The 27,526-nt window shown below is 42.7% G+C and overlaps 1 protein-coding gene across 1 annotated transcript in view; it reads left to right on the top strand.

Moving 5' to 3' along the window:
* The first annotated feature begins 857 nt into the window (after positions 1-857).
* tenm1 (teneurin transmembrane protein 1) overlaps positions 858-27,526 on the top strand; it is a 160,633-nt gene continuing 133,964 nt past the window's right edge. Inside the window, exons 1-3 of the mRNA XM_029512069.1 lie at positions 858-926; positions 14,377-14,648; positions 18,151-18,477. Coding sequence (XP_029367929.1) covers positions 14,432-14,648; positions 18,151-18,477 — 544 coding nt within the window. The 5' untranslated portion in view covers positions 858-926; positions 14,377-14,431. The remainder of the gene's footprint in view (positions 927-14,376; positions 14,649-18,150; positions 18,478-27,526) is intronic.

Raw genomic sequence — 27,526 nt, forward strand, 5'->3', positions numbered from 1 at the left:
CTTTGCCTTTTCATCACCTGGGACTTCCTGTGATTACTTCCTTCAATAAAGAGCCCCTGCATGGCTTGTAACTTCCTCTTATAATATGGAGGGTTTTATGAGAATAAATGAACTGCGCTTCAGCAGGCCGTGTTTTCCTCACGAGAATATATATATATATATATATATCTTTTTTTTTTTTTTCTTACCCTGCAAAATAACACCAAAGCGGCAGAACTGGCCGAAAATAAGCCTCCAGAACTTGCCCCCATTTTGGTCTCATTAATGAGTCAGCATTCCGGCACAGGACAACAGTGCGACCATATGGCATCACCTGAAAGAGTCTAACTAGTGATCCAGACGACCTCCTGACGACAGAGAGGAGAGCCTGCGCTGGCGTCTGTTGCCGGTCTGTGCCACACCCCCTTCTCCTCGGCGCGGTGGTACGATCCGAGGACGCTGTTATAGCTGCACCGAGCCTCGACCAGCAACAGCATCACCCGTCAGCCACCTTAGGTTCAACTGCGGCTAAACGCACCGCACCGCACCGCACCGCACCGGGCTCCCCTGTCACACGCACACGCGGCACGCCGGAGCTGTCTGGCTGTGTACAGCCCCCCGAGAGGAGATCCCCTCCTGCCAGCGCCGCCGCTTGCGTAGTCCTCTATCGGCATTCGAGAGGCGAAGCATCATCAGCATCAGCACCGCCGCCTCGATACCCAGAGACCGGCAGGCACAGAGAGGGGGAGAGAGAGAGAGAGAGAGAGAGCGGGGGGGGTGGGGGGGGAGAAGAGGGAGCCTCATCCATATTTTCACAGGAGGACCGCGTCTCGACTCGCATTTCTGCCGGGGGGGGGGGGAGGGTGGGGGGATTGCACAGTGTCCAGCGTTTGCAGGGCTCTTTATAACGTGGGATCGGACTAAAGGAATGGCTTCACGTCGGGAAGGTAAGTGGCACGCTCGGTTCTGGCCTTTAGTTTGGGCTCGCTGAGGGGAGAGCAGCTACATTGTTGCTTTGGCTAAACGGGGCTTGGATGCTGAGAGAATGTGAGTTCACAGGAAATGGTTTTTATCAGCTGGACAGACGTGCTGTGCAGTGACAGCACTGCAAGAGGAAAAGGCAGGGGGAGAGAGAGAGAGATTTGGTGAGTGTGTGTGCTTGTCTGTGTCTGTGTGTGTGTGGTGCGGCTTTATGAAAATCAGTGCGCCTCTTTTGAAGCGTATGGATCCACACTTTATTTAAGCCTGTCTGTTTGACAAGCAGACTAAATACTGACCATCCAGGTAGAGCCCTGAGCTGCAGACATGCCTGCTTCATGTGTGCAAGGTGCAACTGTCATATTCGTTTTCCTTCAGTAAGGCTTGCAGCCTTGAGTGTTTTTTTTTTTTTTTTTTTTTGCTCCAGTTCTGGCCACTCCATCTCCATCAGTGCTAAGGTACCCTAATGATGCCAACTGGGATCCAAAGGGGATAGATCTCTCTGATGCGTGATGCATGTCCCCCAACATCCAGGCAGCTTACTGGCCTGGGCTGGACATTGAACCGCCACCAGAGGTCCAACAGGCACATCAGGACACAACTCAACAGTGGGACCATCTGCAGATATATTTTTACATCTCATACATCTCAACTTCTGCCATGCTGCAGTTGTTGAAGCCATTCCTCTGCTGAATTATTGAACTGCAATTTATTTATTTTATTTCATATGTGCAGTGTTTAAAGGGTGTGAGGCTAAATAATTAACAACAGTAAATACATTTTGATAAATCATAATTATTGTGAAGGCAGCGCAAATTGCACTAGGATGGATATGCTCCGGTAGAATTAAATTAGACCTTCTCACTTCTCTCCTTCAAAGCAGATTATAAATAATTGCCTCAAGTAGACCATTGAAGGCACATTTCAAATAAATTAATAATAATATTAGCCAAAAAAGTAAATAAATAGTAAATGTTTGTGCATAATTGTCTAAATATATTCTTCCATGAAGGAAAAAAAAAGCATCCCGTACTTTTCCTGCATGGTTTGTCGATCTTGCTCTTCTTGACTTGGGAATGGAAATGGAGCTATATTGCTTTCATTTGAAAATGCAAATGCATTGTAATCAGAAACTACTATTTGTCAATATGTCTAATACTTGGATCTAATGTACTATACTCCTCCAGCTGCGGGACACATCTTTCAGAGAATTGTATTGATGTTTGGATTGTTTCACCCATCAGGCTTACCTGCTATATTATTTTAAGGCCCCCGACCCCTTGCTGTATTATTTTAAGACCCCTCAAAAATAACAGCTATAATTACAAACCTACGGACTTGGATGGAGTGCGTTCCGTCAGTGTAACATTGCATGTGTGTGTGTCTGCTTGTATCACTGCCCAACCTGACATTGCTCACAATGATCCAGACATCGAGCATAATTCTCCTTCTGCTTGCACATTATTGATAGAGATGATAAAAATGCGGCAGTCTATTTTAGCTCTTTGTGATTAATAGAGAGTGTCTGTGGATGGAGGTTAGATAATACACACACCCTTTTTAAGTGTGACTTTTACACATACGCACACACACACACACACACACACACACACACACAGTTACAGTGTCTCCAGTATAGTATCCCAGTCGATGAAGATGATGTACAGGCATTGGAACTGATGAGGTTGATGGTTGTAACCTTATGCTGATTTCTCCCTCTGTACTTTACTGTAGTGTTGATGAATAGTGTGGAATAGTGGTGGCTTGGTTATGCTATTGCTTGTTGCATTTGTGTTTGTGTGTGTAAGCCTGTTGTCCACAAGTGGATGATTTTGGGGCCCTGCAGGGGAGCGTCACAGGAGGTAGTGGTGAACAGTGATTAAGGGAATATTTTAAATGGCACACCCATTATGCCAATGCCTTCACAATTAAAGGAGAAGTCTTTGAATTGAAAAATCACTCTACGGATTACAGATGCGACTGATAAAGCTTTGGGATTTCTGTTAGTCACCAACTGGACAATTTATCAATCAGTCACGTATTTAGGGTTTTAAATTTCAACCTATGCCGACACTCTCTCTTCTCCCCTGAGCAAGAGTCAGTGGTCAGCAATGTTGCATGCTTACATTTTAAAGTACTAACTTGTTTCGCAAAATATCTTGTGTGTGATATTTATAATATCACACACAAGATATAATAAATATCTTGTGTGTGATATTTTGGAAAGCCAAAAAACCTGCTCGATTCCTTGGCTTGGAGTGCCATCATTATTTCATTGCAACTTCCCAACAATTTAGGCCCGAAATGCCGATGCTAGGATGCTGGGATTTTGCCTCGGCTGTCAGCAGATCCCATTTTCCTGAATCAAATTAAATCAAATAGCACCAAATCATGACAAAGTTTAATCAAGACACTTTACACGTGGAGCAGGTCTAGAAAACTCTTCATGGAGTTGTTAAAAAGTTGTTAAAAAGACTTGACATATCCCTGCAAGAGCAAACACTGGGCGACAGTGTCAAGGAAAAACTTCTTTTAAGAGACAGAAACCTCCGTCAGAACCGGGCTCAGGGAGGGCGGCCATCTGCCTTCACTGATTGGGTGTGTGTGGGGGGGCAGAGAGACAAGCAAAGGCAGAGGCAGTGAGACAGATACAGTGAGAGCGAGCATAAAGGGGAGTAGGGGGAGACTCAGCAGAGGGAAGGAGAGAGAACAAGAAGAGGAGAAAAGAAGATGCCGTGGGAAACAAAACATACAGTGATTGCAACCTGGTAGTAAATATGCACCAGTAAATATTAGCAGTAGAGGAGAAAAAGAGGTTGCAATGGGAAGTGAGCAGTAGTGTGTAATGATAACTAAAGGTAACTGTTGCAGCAGCAGGTTTCTGAGCAGGAACATGGAACAGAAAGGATTCAGGATTCAGCCCCTGCAAGACAGGACAGGAGGGACAAAACACAGACTACGGGATGGAGCAAAGTTAGAGACGTGTAATGTTGTAATGTACATGCATGGGAGAGAGCGAGAGAGCCAGACAGAGAGAGAGAGAGAGAGAGTCAAGAGAGCTTTAACAAAAAACCCTGCACAACCCCCCCCCCAAAAAAAAAAAACAAAACCAACTACAACAACAAAAATCTTTACTTGTATATAATAATTTGTGTTTTTCTGAGATTTGAGTGATATTGCATGGCCTTTGGATAGCACAGTGTTGTGTGAGACAGCGGGGGAGTTCTTTTTGTTATCCAGCTCTGCATTATTTATGAATTTTCATTCCAGGAATGCAGTAGCCCCTGGCACTGTAATGCTACTTTTTCCCATGGAATTGCTTACACGTTTCCCTTCTGCCCCACGATTTCGCTGCAAAACTAAATTTCGTTAATAAAATTGGGGTCATGAATTAGTGAGAGGGGACATTGTGAAATACATCTGAGCTTGTTTATAATCTTGAGTGTGACACTGAGTGCTGCAGTCAGAGTCAGACAACAGATATGGGACCCAGTGGGAGTTTACGTGCCCCTCTCAGCCTTCTGCTATCTCTCTCTCTGTGCATGTCCATCATACGGAGAAGAATGTAATGGCTGGAAAAGCTTCAAATGTTTGCCACCATGCTGATAATTTCAAAGTAAAAGAGCTCGTGCCAATTGGTATATCAGATAGCTGGACTGCTAGACTTGCACACAAACACACCGGCACAGACACTTAGAGATGTTACCAATGTAACCATTGTACAACTTCAAATATTTACCTTCTTTCTGCAATGCTGCTCCATCCTCAAGAGGAATTGTTTAACAAATCCTGCAGTGCTAATTAGCGTTTCCTCTATTCATTCAACTGTGGTCGGGCTCTGCAGTAAGGAAACTGCCAGTACTGCCATTAAAAAAAAAAAAAAGAAAAAGAAATGAAATACAGAGGCAATTCAATATCACCAAATTAGCCTATAAAACTGTTACATGGTAGTGGAGGCCCAGTATTTGCACATAATGCACATAGTACAACACGGTTACTCATAATGTGCAGTGAATATTTAAAGCTTTTGTCCAACTCATCACTATTGTTCTACACTGTGATTGGCAGCAGTTTAACAAAGGAACAGTATCATGTTATTGAAATGATGAATTCTTAAGAGGATTGTGTAGTCTTTGATTTGTTACTCTTATGTGTTTCATAATTAATAGAATTTCATTCCAAAGTAACATATTAGGTTTTGGATTACACATCTTTTTATTCACACAAGCCTGATATGTCTGTTTGCTTTCTCTTATCTTTTTCAGTATGAAGCTTCTCTTGAATCAATTTTTTTCCTGCACTTATCTTTTCTTTTTCCAAAAACCACAAGTCCCTTCTATCTGTTTTCTCCTAATGATAAATTATCCAAATACAATACTGTTTATTCTGGTGTTGAATTTAAGAGCCTGGCCAACAGCAGCAGAGAGCTGGACAGAAATAGTATCGAAACCAAAATTGCCTTCAGTCACCGATGCTGCAAGCACACACACACACACACACACACACACACGCTCACACACACACATACACACACACACACACAGATATGCCTGAGGCGCTCTTCTTTCAAGTGTTTGGCCACGTCTCCACTGGCATGTCCAGCCCTCTATTCTTCTTCCATGGAGCTATGGGCAAGAGTCTGGAACTATACTCAGTTGAATGAGGAGCATGGTGTTATGTGAGATTTGTATTGTGAAAATGCAATCACAGTCTCCCTTCACACTCCTACACCTTCAAATTCAACTCCCCAAGCTCCTCTTCCTCCTCCATCCTTTCAAATTCTTGTCAGAAGACAGAAGGATCAGAGCCACAAGAGACTTACTGGTCAAGCCCACTCTACTTCTCTTAAAAAAATTTGATTAATTTGTCAAGAGGAATCTGTGTGTATATGTGTATGTGTGTGTATGTTTGTGAGTGTGTGTGTGTGTGTGTGTGTGTGTGTGTGTGTGTGTGTATGGAGGAGTGCTGACGGACTTCAACTAGCTAAAGGGCTGAGTCAGAATGATAGTGATTTAATTGCATGGTGACTGCGAGGACTTGTTTTGTTGTGCTGTAGCTGGAAGTAACTGTTATTGTCATTTTCCCATTTTAAATCAATTCCTTTTTTGAATGTGGTAGGTGTAAATTGTCTGCACATTGATGATGTTCCCACAGTCCAAAGTGGTGTCTTCAAGTGTCTTGTTTTGTTTGTTTCTCCAAAACCCAAAGGAGGATGAAAACAACAGATGATATTCACACTGGGAGCAGCAAGTGAAAGCCACATAGAAAAATTGCTTAATTTTTTTTTCAATCAATTCCAAGTTTAATTACATATATTGTTTCAGTGGTTTTCGCTTCATTCTTTGTAAACGATGCATCACGATATTCTTTTCATTTTGTTTTGAAACAACACTTGTGTTTTACTTTATCTACCCTCCCCCCACCCAACATCATCTCCTTCATCTTACTGTGGAACACAATAAACCGTGATGTTGTGATGAAGGCTACACACAAGCCTATAGTGCAAACACACAGACACACAGAGACACAGTCACTAGCTCATACACACACACACAGAAGAAACCGATGCACACCTACAGGGACATATTTCTCACTAAAATTTTTATTAATCAAGTCAGTGGACAACTTTAGAAGAAGAAAAATCAATTTTTGTTTCTTCCCCAATTTATTACCACATAAATTGTCCTTCACTTCAAAGTACAACACTTGGCATTGGTGTCAAAATAATTAAGTTAAAATCCATCACGTTTGCGTTAATTTTTATCCTGCTTTTGTTGACATAAATGACACTGTGTTTGTTGACAGCGCCAGCTGAGCTCTTACGGACAAGATGCATGGCAGCGCATCACCTTGGGTTAAATCAATACTGGGAAATTAAGAATCTGCGGCGGATTCAAAGAGAATTTGTTCCATCAGATATTTAACCGTGATCAACCTGAGGACGCCTTCTTGTTAAATGACATAACCTTTATGTCATAGCACCTGTAACCACATGACTGGAGTTGAACCAACAACATGCCTGGTGCATAATAGCCCAGAATGAAGCCTAAGTGGCACATTATACACCTACATCTGCATCTGGAGATATAGTTCATGTCTTAATATGAACAAGTCTGCATCTCTTTGTTGCACACCCATGATGTGATTTACCTTTTAGCAACATAAAACACAGTGATGGTATACTGTACATCTCACCCTTGAACGAGTTCATCTGTTTCCCACTGACTGGTAAATAGCCTCATGTGTATCATCAGTAATATTCATAGCTCTACTTTCAAGATGATCATGAATTATTAACTCATAGAAAAGATGAATAGCTCTAAAATGGGGCTTGATGCATCCCTGTTGGAAGACATGTTTTGTATAAAACAGAACAAGATAGTACAGTACAACCGAGTTCAATATGTTTTGCAATATGTTGCAGGAGAGTTGTTTTGTTGTTAAGGTTTAATTTCCGAATGAGTCTTGATCCACCATGAACTCTGGGATGTATTTCAAGTATGCGTATCATTGCCCAAATTGACTTCTAACTGTAGAGACATATTCTCTGCTGATTGCCAGCCAAAATGCCAAGCCAAACTGCACAAAGAAAAATGATTTGAGCAAATAAATACCCAGCATCTACTCCAAGAAAACCATGGCAGCTGTGTACAGCCATTTTTCAAATAAAGCAGACCTATGTTGTCTCCAGATGTAACAATCCTGAAATCCCAGATTTTACAGCATGCATTGCATGTCATACCCAATGTGCCTAGAAAAGGAATTGTTTGGAAAATTCATATTTTGTTCTCTTTAATGTGCTCAAAAGACACAATGATTCATATGACAAGCAGCAAAATGAGAAATGCAAATTGTTAAGAAACATGCCCGACGCAGTTTTGCCTAGCAAATTTTTAGAGAGAAAAAGCTGCAATGGAAAATCAGATGCAGGATAAATGAAAAACAAAGCACAGTGCAGTATATGATATCGAAGAGAAAAGTGCTTAAAATGACTCCGTGGCATTTCCTAACTGCAAATACATTTTACAATATGTGCTATTGATTTAAAGCATAAATGATTTGTTTATCTAGAAAACTGCAGTGAAAACTCTTTTCACTGATATGCATCTCACAGTTGCAGTAGGCCCGCAAGTGAGATTAGACCTTCAGGGCTGAAAACATCACTGAGTTTTCTAAAAGACACCCATTCATTGGTGAATACTTGAGTTCTCTACATTTCTCTGAGAGCATGGCTAACCAATATGCTATAACCTAGAGGTACATTTATGGGATTTTTTTCTATACACTGAGCCGTCATGAGGAGGGGGAGTTTTCAGCCCCCGCACCAGTACTGTCATCAGCTCACAAAAGAGCACCACCAGGACCAGAGTTTGTTCCAGACCGAGTCCCGCAGCCTTTGTTGAACCATACTTGTCTTTGTTGCAGAGCATTTTTCTGCTGAATGCCATCTGTGTCTTCAGTCTGTGAGAGGCCAGACGAATCAGAGAGGAGGTGAGAGTTGAGAACAGATCTGAGGTGCAGGAGGAGCCACGGGGAGCACTCAGAACTTCAGGAGTGAAAACCTCACAAAATTTCTTCTCCTCTCACATATTCCTGAGTTTTTCCAGTGTTACAAGCCTCACATTGTAACGGTGTAGATGGATGATTAGCCCACTTAGCATTCTGAAATCAATCTTCAATGCTGCTCAACAGCTAGCAGTAGATCTTCTCAGCAAGTCGTCTGTTCAGCTAATTCTCTTTACTCACTCATTTCTCTGTAATCAACAACTTCATGAAGTAGACGTGCAAGAAGCACTGTCGAAATCACTAATAGAATCTAGAATCAATGGCATTGATTTATGAATTAATTCTGCATCTGTAATGATGCCACTTTGCTTTGCTTTGGGTGTTGGAGGTTTTAGCGGTCAAATGTGTTATTGAAAGAGGCTTTTTACCAAGCAGTGGCTGATGCTGAGAGCTTAGGAGGTTGTCAGTCTTGATGTAAAGCTTTATTTGCAAAGCGAGGTAGTGTGAACAGCCTTTTAGTCCTGCTGGGAGGACAGTGACATGTATTTATTTTGCGAGAGAGGAGGAATATCAAATGTGTTGAATAAGGCTTTGCCTTGTCAGGAATATTGATTAAGTGGTTTTGGGTGGTATCTCTTGCTGTGCACATGCGTTATTGTGTCTGTGGTCAAATGCCTGTGTTCCCCTGCATATGAATGTCATGTTGTGCATGTGAAAGCACTATTGGACATTTCTGATGTAGCATATTCTCATTCTTTTTGTGTTTTTTTTTTTTTTTTTTCCTTCTGTTTGCTCCTGGGCCTTCTGGGGAATCGTCAGAGGGCTTCAGATCAGAGGGAAGGAGAAGTGAATATCATGAAAAGAAACAAGTAGTCTGGTGAGAGGCAGTGGGGAAAGAAAAGAGCTATACCTTGGTAGAGATCTAAAGGAAAAAAAGAAAAGTTTTAACTGTGCTCAAGATATAAAAACGGCTTTTGAAAAGTTAAAGCTTAGCTGCTCTTTGCTCAGGGCCATGTTCAGAGGACATGAATAGTGTAGGGCCTTATGGATCTCCGTACACTGGTCAGGCTTGTGGTGATGATGTGGGATTTGAATCATGCTCACCAGAAATGATCAGCTGCTGACAGTCACACATGTGGAAACAAGTTTACTCTCCTCGGTCACACTCTCATTAGGACACAAGTGGGCACATGCTCTGAGTGCTTGGGTTACTCTGTCACCTATGCGACTTGCTTTGAGCATACATGCATTAACCTTGGGTGCTATCATGGGAGGAATAATGGAGGTAATACGCCGGAGGCTGAATAGTAAAGACACTGCAATGGCACAAACAGTAAGTGAGGTTTTTAAACAGCCTGGTCTGAAAAGGCCTGTGAAGACTGTGTTGCTTCTTTCTGGTGTGTGGGTGTTCAAGTGTGTTGTTTATGAGTGCCGTATGTGTTGGCTCTGAGGTGGTTGTCTCCATTTGTTGTTCAATGCATATATGTGTTTCATTTTCTGCATCTCATCGTGAGTACATACTGTATGTATGGTGAAGTCTGGGGTGTGTTTGTGTGTGTACACACTACAGTATGCGCTCTGCTGGTAAACTCAACATTAGCAGCAAAAGATTTCAGGCTTGGTCAGCTATGAAAGCACAACTACGTGACGAGAGTGCTACTGCCGCCCACAGATAGCTAGCTCTTATCCTCTAATTAAAACCCTCTATCACGCCATGTCTCACTTGGCAATCACTCTATCCTTCAATTCTTCCCATTTTCACTGTGAACACTCCGTCTCTCATTATCTATCACTCTTTATCCTTGTCCTCTCATCATCCTTCCCTCCTTCCTCTCGCCAGTCACATAGGGCTCCCAGTGGACGGTGTACTGTTTTGTTGTGTTTCAGAGCGGTTTAAGTATAACAGGGTCCGGTGGGTCCTTCAGGGCCTCTCATCTGAGGTGTCCCTGTCATATGCCTGAGGAGCTATGGTGGTGCTAACGAATGAAGCAGATATATTTTTAAGTAGAGACTCCCCCTTCTCTCTCTCCACAAACACACACACACACACACACACACACACACGCACATGCACACACTCATTCCAGGAGAGACAGCACTGTCTGACAGCTCACTGTTTACTCCCGTAGGACCTGTAGCCTGGATCTACATTTGCAGCTACAGACTGTGCTTCCATGCCTTCTCATGATTAAGCCATTGTAAGAGGAGACAAAATGAAAACCTACAAACAACACCAGCACTTTTATGACTTCACTATGGAGCATCTGCAGCGACAAGTTTATGCTGTAGTATGGAATATATTTCTCAGGTTTCTCATTGTCATTCTTGTGGCTTGTGAGGCCTGTTTAGTGAGCGGGATTAGTTCATCTCTGTGCAAACAAGCTTCTTGGAAATGTGTAAAGGCCAGCGCTAACAAAGAAAGGAGCTCCCTACTCACTTGGGGTCTCTGGGCTGTTATGAAAATAAGATCTTCTCTGCATAGTGGAAATGTATTTATAATCCTGGAACTACACTGTATCAATAAACTGAGGAGCTAATATTGTTAGATGGCACTCTGCTCTCCACATTGTCGTTGTTTATTTACTGATGTGAAACTCAATTTCTGTTCCTCTCCCTGGGCCCAATCCTCCCTCTCCCTGCCTCCTTTTTTTCTCCATTTTGCATGCCCTCTCCTCCCTCTCAACATGTTTCAGCACATTCGAGGTCGAAAAGTATAAATCTGTTGTACTTGTCCTTATGGTCCTCTCCCTTTACACATGACGATCGCTGCTGTGTCGTTTGCTGTATTGTTATTAATTTTGGATGTCTTTGGGACCCCACCCCTTTGGAGGAGACTTGGAGTGTAAATCCTGTTTAAAATACAACTGCGAATTCAAGCTTCTGTCACTTCTCTAAGCAGATTTGTGGAAAAAACAGCCCACTTGTCTACAGCTGCACTGTTTGAGTAAATGGATGGATAGAAGGGGATCAAGTGGTTGATGGATCCCATTAGATATTACTGCAACTGTGTAGTCATGGATTACCACTGTGTGAAGGAGGGGCTGATAAGAGACAGATTGATAGAGGTTAGTAATGCACGAGTATATGTCTTTTTACGCATTTGTGTGTGTGTGTGTGTGTGTGTGTGCGTTTTTCGGGGGAGGCGTTCCATGCATATGTTTATCTCAGTGCTGTCACTTTGTATTAATTTTATACCAAGTGGTGAAGAGTTCATTGCACACTAATTAATTATAGATTAGAAATTAATGCCAAACAATAGCAAATACATTGGCAACGTTTTCAATGGTACCTTCTGAGGGTGTTTTTATTTATTTATTTATTTTGCTTTCTTTGTTGTACTTCACTGCAGTCTATCAATAAATGAGTATTCCATTGAGTTTACATGCAGTACAGTACTGTGGTTAATACAGTACGGTAGAAGGCATTAATCATTGAAGTCTATGAATTTTACATACTTTGCTCTTGCACAGAGATGATTAAGATCGGTAGTTAGTCCCTGGAAGTATAGCAATGCAATCAGTTAAGCACTTAGTTAGCTTCACTGAGGGATCCCTTAGTACACTGTGTAGTTCCCTGCTTGACACATGTATGAAAAAATTATGAGGGAAGTTGATACAAATGTTGTGGCGAAGATTTTGAAGTTTCTGCTTTTAAAAATGTATTCTACCATGATGCTATTTATTCCAGCATCCTCAGACCTTTAAAGGCCCATGGTGCTTTCTCTGAATTACAACCCATACCAAAGTTACTGTATGGTGCCTTCTACACCCTTCCCCTACACATAGTGGTCATTCCTCAATTACAAATCTAGGTTGGTGTTGAGCTCAGGTGGCACATACTAACTCATCCTACAGAACGCCCATGTACCTTGTTTGAAGTGAGCTTGGCTCTAGGAAACAACCTCCAGGTTTTGACATCAAAACCAAGAGTCAAACCCCCTAATGGGCACCCCACTGTGGACTAGAATTAGCAGGCTTACTTCTCTAAATGCCGGCACCTTGGAGGATGAGATGGAGGGTGGAAAGCATGTAAGGCAGGGAAGGAAGCGTGGGGGGGGTCTGGACTGGTATATGAGAGAAAAATGGTGAAAGAGGAGTGAAAGAAAGGGAGTGATTACACAGGAGAGAGGTGTGTTTTAAAGAAAACCTGTCAGTATCTCACATCGTTTGTCGTCATTGATGTGGAGTATATGCAAGATACAAGCAGCACTACGTGTGCTGCACAAAATGTTCACAAACAGTCTGTGTCTGTGCATACGCATGATGGGGGAAGAACATGATGCTCCTGTGTATAGAATTGCATGCTTTCATTCTTCTGTGTGAGCATGTAAGAGACACAAAACGAGACAGAGAGTCTCTGTAGAGAAAGAAAGTAGTCAGTGCCTGCAGCAAGCTCAGAGCTTGTGGGGTACTGTATACTCGCTCCTTGCTGTACCAGAGAGAAGGTGACACCAGTCAATCCTATTCTGACAGGGCAGCTGAGATAATAGTGTGCTTTGATTCTTTGCAATAACTCCTGCCAATCACAATGAAAGGGACCGTGATTGCAGGGAATCACAAGTGTGCAACCATGTGACTTCCAGGAAGCTTACAATATGTTATAAACCTGCTAAGAAAATTTGGAGGCAAATTGGGCTTATGTATTTTAAATGCATTGTTATGCTTTGTTTTCTCAAGAAAAGAGAAAACACAAGAGATGGACGACAGGAGGGCAAATGTGGAGGTTTTACAGATCATCTTTGCTATAAAAATGTCTGCAGGGGGTGAAGGTGTGAGTGTGTGTGTATGGGATGAATGTGGTCCATTTTTTTTGACTGTTTGCTGTCAGGGGTCAGTGGGAGGTCTGTGTGAAGGTGTGCATGTGAGCTGGTTTGTGCCCTGACATGTATGTGCGGAATGAGAAGGGTGAATCCGGGGCGAGAAGAAGAAGTCTTTCAGGTGGAATAAAAGCATTACTGCAGTGGTAGAAAGGTCAGCTGTAAACTTGTATCAGACTAGTGGTGATCACCCTGTGCTGCAGATCTCTGAGGTATTGAGCAGGCACGCTCTAATGGCTTTGATATATGGACTACAGGACTCCCTGAAGAGGTCAATACCGTAGCACTTTGTCTCTATGAGCAATGACCCTCTCAAGCTCCATTTAGAAGCTTTATATCTGCAGGAAATAGGCTGGAAAGGCCCAGGGCAGGGCACGTTCAAAGAGAGCTAATATGAATGAAGTATTTTCTAATCACTTCTGTGCTCTAATCATTGTCCCAATCAATCATTAGTTATGACAGCATAAGCATATTGTGTTGAAGTAGATATCGAAGTGGATTTTGATGTGGTTGTGATAATTACGAAAGAATAAGAGCTGAACAGAGCTGATTTATCACTACAGTATTTCGGAGGACAATGGTACAATAAAGACTGGTGTCTTCGGTGTTTCGCCATTATCGCCAGAATCCGGTATGTCACAGTGGTTAATGAGAGTGACAGATGAGAGACTCCTCTCCAGATTTGGTGATTTACCCACCAATTGTCAGTGGTTGTCTGCGTGAGAGAGATAACGCTTACAGTAGTTCCAGAAAACAGAAACCACAACTGACAGAACAGAGAGCTGTATTTGATTTTGGCCAATTTCTCTTCAAACGCATCTGGACATAATAGGCACCATCGTGGTCCCTTCTGAGTGTATTGATTTGTAAGCATCCTTAAGTGAGAGAAGCCAAATACTGTTTATGAATGTCTGCTGTAATTGAAATGAGCAGATGTTGCAATATTGCTCCACTGTGCTCAATAACAGACATCTTGTGTTGTTTTTCTCTGTTGAATCCCTTCCTCCCTTTCATTTTCCACCACTGGCCCATCCCTCTTCTGTCCTGCTGTCCTCACTACCCCCCCCCCCCCACTCCACCTTTCCACCTGGCTCCAGACTCTGTGCTCTGTGCTTTAGCTGTGCTGAGTGACTAAGTGGAGCGCTTCAAGCCATGGAGGAGATGGACAGTAAACCCTACCAGCCGTTGTCTAAGGGGCGCCATGAGATGGAGATGTCCTACACTAGCTCATCTGACGAGAGCGAGGACGGCCGCGCTCACCACCGCTCCTACACGTCACGCGAAACCCTGCCCGACTACACACACGAGCTCCGCCTCACCCTCGGTTCACACCGCGAAAGACAGAGCAGCTACAGTCAACCCCAACCAGGTACCACAGGATTTATTTACCTTTTGAATACAAGTCTGAATTGCAAAGTTGCTGCACATGGTTGCAAATATATGTGTCTGAAAATCTACACAAATTGGCTGACACACACACAAATGCGCACACCCACATAGAGAGGTCTTTAAAAGGACCTATGTGAATTACCTATTATAGTCCACAATGAGCCAGAAGGACAGTCGGAGGCAGCCAATTACTTCTTCTCCACGGAGGTGATATTTCTCTCCCACAGCTAAAGTAGGTCAACCCCAAACCTCTCTGGCCTCACCTGGGGTGGAACACCACCCTTCACTACACACACACTCACAGACACAGACACATGTACAGCCACACGTTGACACGCACACACAAACACACACAAACGTGCACCGAAAAATTCTTCTCTGCCAATGACAGGAGAAATGGGCCAGCGCGTGCTGTGATGGATGGCCTTTATGCAGGTCATGTGTGGCGTTAAGACTGAAGCTGTAGCTCTTCAGATTCACCCTGCTGTGAGGAGTTCATAGTGATCAATAGATACTCTTACTGCTACCCCAACATCCTGCAAGACCACAAGACCACAAGTCTTGGGTAGGTCGTGGTAGGTCTCCACAAGACCTACCACGCTAACAGGCAATATTAGCAATTCATAATGGTTACGACCCCTGACAAGCCTGCTGCTCTGGAGAGTTCATGGTTTGAATGCCACCTGCTATGGATTTTGTCATATTGCTCGAAAAACAGCAGCTCATTGATGGCTGTTAGCCATCATTATGTTGGTTAGATGTCTTCCACAGCATTGTGGTGTCAGAGCCCACTTGCCTTCTCCAACAGTTACTCAGCCGCTCTGTTTCCATAACAAAAACCATCCCCTGCCATCGGTGTCATATGGTAAGACGCAGAAGACCCCCCAAAGCAGCCTCTCAAATGTCAGCGGCAGCCGGGTCTGCAAAGCACATCTGTTCATCTTTGGGCAACGGAGCTATATATAGTACACCCTACCTAAGTAACCAACTGCTAAGGGGGTGTGGGGGCATTGCCTCCAGTGACATTTTTTAATGGATTACGGTGTTCCTGACAAAGATCAGACGATATTTTTCTCCTCTAATTCCCCGTGTTCTTCATATTTTCCTTCATCTTTTAAAACGCCTCATCTCACGCTCTCCACCCCTCCTTTTGTCTCTTCTCTTCTCCCAGCTGTTTATTTTCTCTAATATTACAAATTCCTCTCTGTCCACTTAATCCAACATCAGGCCTCTTTTCTGCTGCCTGCCCTGTGTCTTCCCAAAGTCTCATTCTATTAAAAATGTACCACTAATGGATGGATAGCCAGTCGGTTCCACTATTCTATATCTATTTTCAGCGCGTAACATTTCCTTTTTTGCCTGTTAATTAACTCACATTGCACTTTCCAGCATTTTGTTTGTAAAGCCAAAAGACTGTTTGAGCTATCCACAAAAACTGACTCATTGGAGTATTTGGCCTCTTACTACCCACAGTAATGTATGAACTGAAATTCCATTTAATACATACATTTTTCCCAAAAAGAGGGAACACAATGGCTTGGACAGTGAGAGAGAAATATGCATGTTGTTGAATTCTCTTCATTAGTGAAACAAATCATACTGAAATTGTATCAAGCTTTCCAAAATGGCCTGGTAACCTCAAAACAACAAGAGAATTTTTGTGTAAATTGTAGCTTTATTAATTCACCAACTATAGTGCTATTCCACTACAGTATCCATATTCTTAGCAAAGGAAACTCTGTTCCTTGCTGACCTAACAATGTTTCATTCTTTTTAAGAGAATATTACCCATAAATCAGAAAATACAAGTTCATATTTTGTTAGTGATAAAAGTGCATGATAAAATACTTTTCCCGGGCCACAACAGTGTCTCAGGGTACATCAGATGGTAAAGCAGGGTGAATGCAGCCTGACATACAGCACTCATGGTAGATTGTGTGTGTACAGGTCTTTACCAAGGATTTAGTGGCTATTGTTCTTCAGTCTTGTATGTTTGCGAACCTTATTAGATTAATTTAGTACAAAACCATTAGACATAGTCCCTGTAACTCTGAGGCCACTGTCAGTTTGGCTTGCTGACATGGAGCTGAATCTGTAATTACATCCTTGGGCAAACAGGATTTAGTTGTGTTTATCTTCCATTACACCCAGGACTGCAATACAGTGAATTTATAACCCCAAGTGTTTTGGCAGATATTTACTTTTGACAAGTACTTATGACAATGGATAGTAAATATATAATTAAATAGTCAGTTTTTTGCTGAAGTGACTTGGAAGCAGCAGGTTATAATGGAAGGAAATAGGATGCTGCTCAAACAAACAAAACAATAAAGAGGAGGAAGCTTTTCCTTTTAGTCACCTGCTAAAGTCTCTTCATGTGTTTTATTTATTTCAAAACAAAATGCTCAGACAACTTCTCAGCTCACTGTCAATTCATGTTTGTTGCCACAAGGAAATAACCTATTTGCACCTGAATTGCCCTCTTGAAGCCAATTTGAGCTAAACAGAAGTGTGTAGTGGTGACCAGTCTTGTGCCGGTTTAATTCTGGTAGAGCAGTGGGTGAGCCACAGCTGGTCTTGACCCCATCAAACAGGCACAGCAGGATACGTTGCTGGTCAATGGAGTGGTCAACAGGGCTGTGCGTTTTATTGAAACACTGTGGTTGGTGTTCAGAGGACCTGACCTAACACAAATATTAACTGCCCTAAGTGAGAGGGCGAGGAAGTCTGCCTTTCCTTCCTCTGTATCCACTGGAGTACATACATGTGGCCGAGCTACAGTGGTATCTGTATAGATTTCAATTTATGCCTTCATTTCTTTGAAATTACATCAGCTCCATCACTTCCACTTATACATTCTAAACAGAAAACTCAAGGAGGTGGTGAGCAGGAAAATTTACTCAATTGCCTTTGCAGGAGAAAAAAAAAACAAAAAACTAGAACTCAATTGAATTGAATTGAATTGAAGTGTAACCAGAGGACTAACACAGTATATCTGATGTTCTCAGATAGCAGCTTGGTGCTTGGGATTGCAGGACGTTCTAATACCTGAAAGCATATGAGGCTCAATTTTTTCCTCAGTCTGAGTCAATATTAATAAGGTTTGATCTTTATCTGATCTCTTCACCTCACCAAGGAGAATATAGATGAGATCAGTGTTCTGTTTGAGCAGCAGTTCAATACATCTTGAGCTCAATAACACACATCAGACAGCATGAACAGGATATAGCCTCCCTGCAAATGGTTAAGAAAAATTGAGAGTGGCATTTTGATTTGGACTTCTGCTGCAAAACTTTTAATAAATACTTGCTCAAATAACAACCTGTCCCTTGACATAATTTGGGAGGTGTTCGGTGTTTGGCTTGTAAGTGCTTCCCAATAACAAACACCTGGTCAGCTTAGCTGCTGAAGGAAATAAAAACACATGACGGTATTAAAGGCTTTAGTGCTCTCAATCTGCATGTCTCTCCCTCGTTTTTTAGATTTAGACTTCTGCAAGGCTGGGCAATTGAGGAGCCCAGACTACCACATCCACCAACATCAGCAGCAGCAGCAGCAACATCGGGAGGAGGAGGAGGAAGCGTTGTGCTCCGGACCGGTTGCTCATGTCCACAGCCGTGCCTACTCCCTGGGTGTGGGCTCGGACATGGACACTGAGCCCGAAGTGGACCCGTCTCCCGCTCATGGTCTGCAGCATATGTGGATGCGTGGCCTCAAATCAGAGCAGAGTTCCTGCCTCACGAGTCGCGCCAACTCTGCCCTTTCCCTCACTGACACTGAGCATGACAGGAAGTCTGAGCCTGACAATGGTGAGTGCAAAATATCTCGTCTTACTCTACAGGGTGATTGTCCATCAGTGAGCAAGATGACCAAAGGGGATAAAGTTCGAGCTTCAGCAAATAATTCAGGGCTCCTTTGATAAATTTAGTGCATGTAAGTAGTGTTCATAATTTTTCTCCTTGACTTCGCATTACATCCTCACAGTTTTATATTAAAAAGAGAAAAAGTTTCACGCCAACAAATGCAAAGAAAAACAAAATACAACATTAAAATGCCTTTCAAGGTTTAAGTTCCAGCCTTGGGCAATTACATTATTGAAACTCTTAGTTTTTGAACTAATGCTAATGCCTAAGTTCCTTTCTCTTTGAAGGCCCTTTGATGTGACTAAATACAGAAAATGTGCTATTGGTTATTTAGTCTCTGAAGTCAGCTTGCGTTGGAGGTGAAACTGGGGTGGACTGAGGATGGTGCTTAAGAAAAGTCCAGTGACGAAAGTCCAGAGTGTATGGCTTTGAAGAGGACGATCCATCAAAAGCAGAGGCAGATTTAGGTTTAAGGCCTGGAGGAAGGAAAGGAATTGTAAGGGTTGGACATCTACAGTACCTGACTGGACGCCTGAGGGCAGCTGACAACCAACTCTGTGGGAAGACTGTAAGCCTGGAAGGAAGGAAATGTTGAAAGTCGGGGTGAAGATATGGGCCCAACTAGAGAAGAGTTTGGGATGGTGCCAGCTATCGGTCTTGCACTGCTGTGCTTGGCTGGGCTCCCTGCAGATGGAGAGTTAGTTAGGGGTGCACACAAACAAAGATGGAGCTCTCCAGCCCATCCCCAAGGGCACTGTGTGTTTATATGCCACAAAAAAGGTGGAACATATTCAGTGGCTGAGAAAAGGAAGGGTGATGGAGAGAGAGAGAGGAAAAAAGAATTAGAGGGAGAATAATAGAGACAGGGAGAGCAAAAAATGCTAATGAGAGAATAGAAATGGTAATGTAATGATATAATTAGAATGAGAATAAAATGGGAATGAGTGGTTGAGGGTAAAACAGGTGAAGGAGAAGCTGATTTAAAATGAGTATTCGACAAAGATGGTGCTGTGGGAAAAGGAGAAGACAGGGATCATGCGAATAAGGACTTAGGATGTGCCTGTTTATGTTTGGGATGCACCCAAGGGTGCTGTTTATGGCAGCCAGATTGGACATGGAGTCAGCCCGGTGCAAAAATGACACGATGGAAGAGGAGAGAGAGAGTAAAAGAGGGAGTGCAAATGCTTGCAGCATTACACAGTAATCAATTTGTGATGGCAGTGTGCATATGGACCAAAGTTATTACCAATTGAGATGAGAGACACCGTCTTTATCCAGGGTCAGAATGAAAGCGGAAAAAAGGTGGGGTGGGGAGATGGAAATGGAGAAGGGGAAACAGAAGCAAATGAGGATGGATGAAGTCACAGATGAGCGAGGAGAGGATTTAAATGTTCAAAGCGTTTGGCTTTACTGCCACAATTCACCAGGAAAGCTGGTTTATGTGTGGATTCCATATGTCACATGAAGTGCTGTACATTATGTCCTCAGGCTCTCCAAACCTCGACACAGTCTTGTGAACACACTCTTCCTTTTGCTCCCGCTGTTCCCCCTTACGTCTGTGTTTTCTCTTGAATTGGTATCGTTTGCTTGGCAAGCTGGTTTCCTCTTCTCTCACCGACATCCCATTTATTCTCATCCTCTTCCTGTCCATCTTTCTCTGACACGTGGCCAGGTGTGTCCACGCATGGCATCCTCTAATAGGAAATGCATTATGGATGTCACATATCTCTCCATCAGCACAACAAAGTCTTGCACACCCCTCCGATAATGAAAGTTAGAGCCACTCGCAAAAAAGATGTTGGCGTAAAGGGGCTGAAATCAAAAAGCTAACGTCCCTGCCAAAATGAAAGTGCATTTTAAGTCGGCCCGACCTTGCACTCCCTTTGTCTTCAGAGCGCGCCCCCTCCCAAACCCATTAATGATGTCAGCTTCAAACTGGCAGGAATCCTTTTGTTCCTGGTCTGATTGAAGCTGACAAGTCAATTTAGTCAGGCTGTGTGTGTTTGTGTGTGTTTGTGTGTGTGGGCATGTGTGGATTCGAGTACGAGAAAAATAGAAAGCGGGAGTGACAGATTAAGAAAGAGTAAAGGAGAGAGAGAGATTTAGTTTGTGTGTGAAGCTGTGTTTGTACAGATGCCTGTCTTTATTCTGTTTTGTGTGTATACGCATGTGTTTGTGTGTCTTTGTGATAGGGTGGTGGCGGTGGGAGGGTGAATGTCCAAAAGTGACACCTCCCCTGAGGAAAGCCACAGGCATTCTTGAGCACTAGTCAGACCTGCTGACAAACTCAGGAAAGCATCAAAACCATGAATTGACGACAGTGCACTATTTGAACAGAGGAAATTGGCAGTGGAAAGACAAAGTGTGGTTCAGCTAAAGTTTACTGCTGAGATGCACACATGCACACACACACACACACACACACAAACACCACTAACATGGCTGTAAATATGTGGGCAGCCACAGGTGTTACAGTAGCCAGGCTATTCCAGCTGCAACTATCAAACTAATATGCTTCTGGTTCAGTGGCTGCAGCCGTTTGTCCCCATTCAACCTAAAGCAGCGTAAGTGAGACAGGGTTATAACACTGGGTGACACACAGTGGTAGTTCACCCAGGAGCTGTGGCTGAGGTTGGGGTTTTGTAGGTTTGGGGCCAACCTTTTTCTGCCCTGGTTTCAGACCTGTTTTTGGGCTTTGTAGTTGAGAACACATATTATCTGCTCGCTCTGTTAGATTTCCCTCAAGTGCAACTAAACCAACAAAACCACTGAAAGCACCACCAGTGCAAAGTCAGCCTGGCCATGCTGAGGGGCCATTGGCTTATTGGCAATCTCACTAGCTAATTGTTGTCTTGTTTACTAATGAACAAAAAATGATCTGCTTGTCTATAAAATACAAAAAGATCCTATATGTATGCACGCTGTCTAATACAATTTATGGCACAGGCATAAATGGTCTTTTCTAAGTCATGTAGTGGGTGGGAGTGGTGAAATAAATGCTGAGAGAAAGAGAAAGAGGACAGCTGATGAGAGCGTGAGAGAGACGGAGGAAGAGAGCAGATAGATTTGGTGTCAGTCTGCTGAATGATTGCAGTGCAGAATAATAATTTAAAAAATTACATTAGTGGTTTTATCTGCATTACAACACTGTCCCAAAATGAGATGCTAATTAATTGACTGCTTTTTCATTAATTTAATCAGTTGCAGATTTATTCCAGCCTATTGTCGATCTTTTTAGCTTATCTTTTTTCCTCCACTTTTGGGATTGACACATTGGCGTGTAGCAGACAGCCTCTTGGTTTTACATCACTGCACTTTTCATACATCATCCTCTAAGCAGAGAGGGTTCGAAGGCATCTGCAAACACTACTCCAATGAAAGCCTTTATCTTTCATTATGGAAGATAACATTCTGTGCTAAAATGCAAATGTCTGTATAATTACCATGGCCTGAGTAAGCACTTGATTCTGATTGGCCACAGGACATCCATTATTATTATTTTTTTTTTAAACTTGACAACTCGCTTATAACTGTCTGATCACAGTGCTAAATTAATACACTAGAAAGGTTTAACTGTTCAATTTCTGCCCTACAGTGCAGATAATGGTTTGAAGAAAATGGGTTTTCAAATTGCCTCAAACATTTACAGTCCCCAAGTTAGCAATCAAGCCTTATGAAAGCACTGAAAAACACGGCTCCGGATGACTGTAATCCCCCGACATCAAGACATGTTAGCCCTCAGCTGTTGATCTCGGCCTGCTACGACACTGTGTTAATACTGCAAACACAATGACCATGTTGAAGTATAAGCTAACAGATATAAATAAATAAAGATGTATGTCACTGTTCTGGTTTTATTTGGACTGCAACTGATGGTAGATAAATATTCAAAAGCACCATGTTGGTTATTCACAACAAGCAAAATGCTTGTTAATATATTTTGATGCATAATAACAAAAAAAATCTGATTTTTTAAATCATTATTAAAAAGCTAAGATAAATCAGTGGAAACAAAGTTATTTTAACACAAATTCAAGTCCCTTCCCTGTTTGTGTTAAGCAGGCATGAATTCATTTGCATTTGACAGCTTGTTTCTCAAACTGCCTACCAAACAGAATAGGAATACTTTTTATTTCTCAAATCTTAAAATTTGCTGGTTGTCATCATAACATTACATTTTGGATTCAAACTGTTGGTGTTCCCCATGGAAGAAATCTGGAGTAATTAAAAAAGTTATGAGGAATTAAATTATGATACAGATTTTGTGGCAATGTTAAGACTGAATGATCAATCATCTCATCCAAAAAATAACTTGTACATTATCTGATGATATTATTTGTTAAAACCCGAAACAAATCAAAAAACATATCATGAAAATATCTCCTATTCACAAATCCTCATGTGTTAGAATTTGAAAAGGTTTTCAAATTGCAATGCACATTAAATGCTATGAAAATGTGGGGAAAATGGACCAAAATAATTCCAGTAATTTCAATTTCTCCTACTATGATTTTCCAGTAAATGAAGGAAAGAATAATGACTGCTCTCCTCCATGAAGGGGTGTGAAAGTTATTCAGTTGCAAAGTCCACACCTGCCAGGTTTATACTTACCAACACTAAATGAGCAATTTACCCAAAATAGATTGCTGCCAAAAGATATTCATCAAAAGTATGAAACGTAGCTGTTGTATTTGCCTTGAAATAAGGCAAGCATGAATGTTACCTTACATGTAAATGCAACATTCCGACTATAAACTAAGTTGTTCAAGAGCCCGTGGGACTGCACAAAGTCATAGAGAGCCCTCATATTCTTTATAAACACAATCCATTATGTTTTAGAATAACTGCCAAAGTTTTTCAGTCAAGTTTGGCCAAGCAGTAGTCAAATAAGTGTTGCAAAAGGTTAGAAAGGGCATGGAGACAAAGGGCGGGAGAGCGAAGTGAAAAACTGACCTTATGGTCTAATGAGCAAGCATAAGGCACAGGGAAGATGGGTAACATGAGAGGCTCACACAACATGTTGCTGGATTTCAGACATTCATCATCAGGCAGTCTTGGCGAAGTTTCACCAAGACTAGTATTAATATTAGCAGGGGCAGTACGGCAGCATAGTGGTTTGCGCTGCTGCGCCACAGCAAGAAGGTCATGGGTTTGGTTCCCGGCCTATGGCCTTTCTGTGCGGAGTTTGCATGTTTTCCCTGTGCCTGTGTGGGTTTCCTCCGTGTACTCCGCTTTCCTCCCATCAAGTTTGGGTTAACCGGTGTGAGTGTGAGTGGTTGTTGGTCTCTGTCTGTCTCTGTGTGCCGGCCCTGTCCAGGGTGTACCCTGCCCTCACCCAGAGTGAGCAGGGATTGGCTCCAACACCCCCGCAACCTGGAATGAATGAGTGAATAATATTAGCAGTGCAAGCAGACACATGCTACAGCTGTGTCTGAAATAGCAGGCAGTTTGATGGACCGATGAAACCTGTTGCAACAGGTGAGAATCAGATTTTCAGGATTTCTCGAACTCATGATGCAATTCTGACATTTATTAGGCAACTTGGGCTTTTAATTAGACAGTGAGGGAAATACAAACGTCTCCTTAAGCTCCCTTATCTAGTCCCTTATCAAGTGTCAGAAAAGAGCATTTTAGCAGTGTGATTGAAATGGGTTTTATGTACTTTTCTTCCTTCTGATGTTGGAACACACAAATCTCCTTTTGGCAGCTTTGTAGTAGTGTTAAAATCCATGGAATCAAGAAAAATACAATACCTTGACACACAGACACGTCCGCAGCTGTGTCAATACGACTACATCTATGGACAGGCATTGAGACATTGCTGTGTCCAAGTGTCTCCTCCGAACTGCCTGGTGTGTTTATACGTATGCGTAAGCAGAGGAAGTGGCAACACAGGAACACAGCCATGTACTCTAACTCCCTTCTTGCCTTCCCAAGGCCCAAGGGGTTTTGCAGGAATGGATTTGTCTATTAGCTCGTAAAGAACATTGCTCAGTGCCATATCGATCATCTGAGCTGTAACGTTTAGGGTCTTTAAGTTGTAGAGTTGATCTAGTGGTACACAGACTCCCCTGGCTATTTTACCAGAGTGAGAGATGATCAACTTAACCCTGGTGCTGTGCTTGGCCAGAGGAAATGCTATAAACACGTCCGCTGCAGCCAGGAACCGTTTTTATTGAAATACCCATTCAGCCATCCAGGAAAAGCTGAAGAGCTCCCTGGAATCTGCCAGGTGCCTTATTGTAGCAACAGTGCACTTGTATGGTTTGGGTTTTTTCTCTTTTTTTTAATAGCAGCCTCATCACATAGTTAGCCATGCAGGCTTCTTCTCTTGACAGGCTGTCAGAATGCCGGACCCCGCCCTGTTGTCCTAATGATGGACCTCTGCAGCTCACTGATCCGAAAGAAGACCTACTGGACTGTAGTACTGGTTGATGGGAGACTAGGGATGTGTGTGCATGTGTGTGTGGGCTTTCAGGAAAGGCAGAAAGAGCGAGCAAAAAGGGGGATAATTTTCTGTCTGTCTCTGTGAATGCCCCTCCTCCATTCTCACCTCGCTGCCATGGCAACAGTGATCAAATCAGAACATCAGCCGTTGCTTTCATCTCACACTGTCCAGCCACTGCCTACAGGCTGTCTGTATACATAAACTCTGTGATGTTCCCATCACAGAGTCCAGCTGTTACTCACTTTTAAATTAATGGGCGCATCTCGCACAATTTCACGATGATCTGCATGGCAGAGGGGGTGAGAGGCGAGCTGCTTTTTTTTTTTTTTTTTTAATGAACAATTGAAAAAGCAGGCTTAAAACTGTTTTTAGCTCCTGGCGCTGTTGGGGTTTTAAAATGAGAGGTAGCACGCTGAGTGGCACATGAATGAGCTTGCAGCACAAAGAAACAATAGCCCTGAGAGTGTACTGTGAGATTAGTGCAAATCAGAGTATTCTGCACCGGGGAAGAGCGGGTCCGAAAGGGCGCGGAGGACACATAGGGGTCTGCTTGGAAACCTGCACTCAGATGCCCACACACGCCTGTGCCGTGCTGTCTTCTATGTATGCCGGAGGAGTCAGAGGGGTATGGACTTTAGAGGGGCGGTTGAAAGTGAACATTTTTTTCCAAATCCAAGTTGTTGTTTTTTTTTTTTTTTCTCCATCTAACCTGAAATGCTTTGCTGCAGTTGCAGAGAGAAGCTGTACGTGCGTATGAGTGAGAAACTAGAAAGCTTATCTGAACAATGATGGAGAAAGGTGAGGAAAAGTAAGCAAAGCAAGACCTGGATATATTACACAATAACCTCCTCAGCGTACATAACCGGGAGCTGTCCCTGAGCAGCTTTGTACTGCCGAGAAAAGCTTTCCTGGTTAACAAACCAAAATTTTCATTAATATTCTTTTAATCACAATTGTTATCTGAGCATGGATAGGGGATTTATAAATGCCTACAGGATGTCAGTGATAGCAGTAATGACAGTGTAGTGGTTTCCCCGCCATTAACAATCGCTGCCATTTTAGTTTAACTGCTTGTAGTAATGGCTGCTGCTTTGTCGCAGCCGTCGCGATACTGCCAGGGACACTTCTGCCATAGCTGCTTCTGTGCCAGTGTTAAAGGCTGCCATCACAGTCGTGGTGCCAGTAGTAAAGGCTGTTGTTACATGGCATGCTGCCCCAAGCCTGTCAGACCTCCAGGGTGTGTACACCACCTGTCATTATCAGCTCTCAGCCCTGGCAGCTACGGAGAGATAATGGTCCACTGGGTCTCACCCAACAATCTGCTGACCAGTATGAGCACTGCCTCTTGGACAGCTGGACACTGACGCACAAACGCGCCCATGTGTGCGTGCACACATACATGAACACACAGACATGAACGTGCTCAGGCAGTTACAGACTTGAACACGAACTGAAGTACAAACTGTTCACTCCTAAAGAGAAAAACAAACTTTAAGGTGAAGAATGAGCTGAAGTATACACCCAAAATGAACAACAATACAAGACCCCCCCGCCCCCCATAAAAACAAAAAACAAAACAAAAAACAGTGATATATGAGCCTATTTCACTCATTCACATTGCCCTGGGATGGACTCCTCCTCCTCACTCGAGAATTGTCTGTATGATTCATTGAATTGTATTGCAACCTTTGTCACAGGCAGCGTTTAATTGAAAAAACCACAATAGGACTTAGGAAAAGCCATTAATTGTTACGGTTAATTAAGGTAAACATTAAATGAAGAGAGTTTTAATTGGTTTCTCTTGATGAGGGTAGGGATCTGGGGTGACCAGAATCTGCATATGTAAATAACTGAAAACTCCTCCAGGCCTTGGCTTAACTCTATCTACCTTAGAGTCCTTGCTCTCTTTCCTTCTCTATTTCTGTTTATTTTCCGTCACTGTCTTTTTTTCTCTGTGACACACACACACACACACACACACACACACACACACACACACACACACACACACACACTTACACACTGCAAATTCACACACCTTGGCCCCAACCATGCTGTCAGCAATACAAATGGGGTGCTTTTGTCAAGTGACATTGATGTGATGTATGCACATGCTAAATGCTAAACTGGCGCTCCCTGAAGGGACACATTTGTTAAGATGAGACATGACAGATTGGCATAAGACATCACCCTCATATTTAGAATACGGGGAATTATTCCAAGGTCCTGAATGAAGGAGCAGACTGCCTTTATTTTTAGCATTTTATTTGTAAAAGACAAGGCTGTGTTGATGCATGTGTGCCCACTGGTGCTCATCATAGTATTCTTCATTGACCACTTTCTCCTTGTGCTTTACATTCATTTAGTTATTGTCAGTGTGGCGAGAGTTGAATATGCACGTATGTAAAAAACGTGCCCGAACGCATCAAAAAGTAACAACTATTTTCATTTTTTTCACTGCGTTTTTTATTGCATATTCTACGAACAGCTGCTACCTGTGCCAGAGCAGAGGGCGTTAATAGCACAACCATTCACTTTGCTCGATAG

The sequence above is a fragment of the Echeneis naucrates genome, chromosome 10 (genome assembly GCF_900963305.1).
Source record: "Echeneis naucrates chromosome 10, fEcheNa1.1, whole genome shotgun sequence".
Classification (NCBI taxonomy): domain Eukaryota; kingdom Metazoa; phylum Chordata; class Actinopteri; order Carangiformes; family Echeneidae; genus Echeneis; species Echeneis naucrates.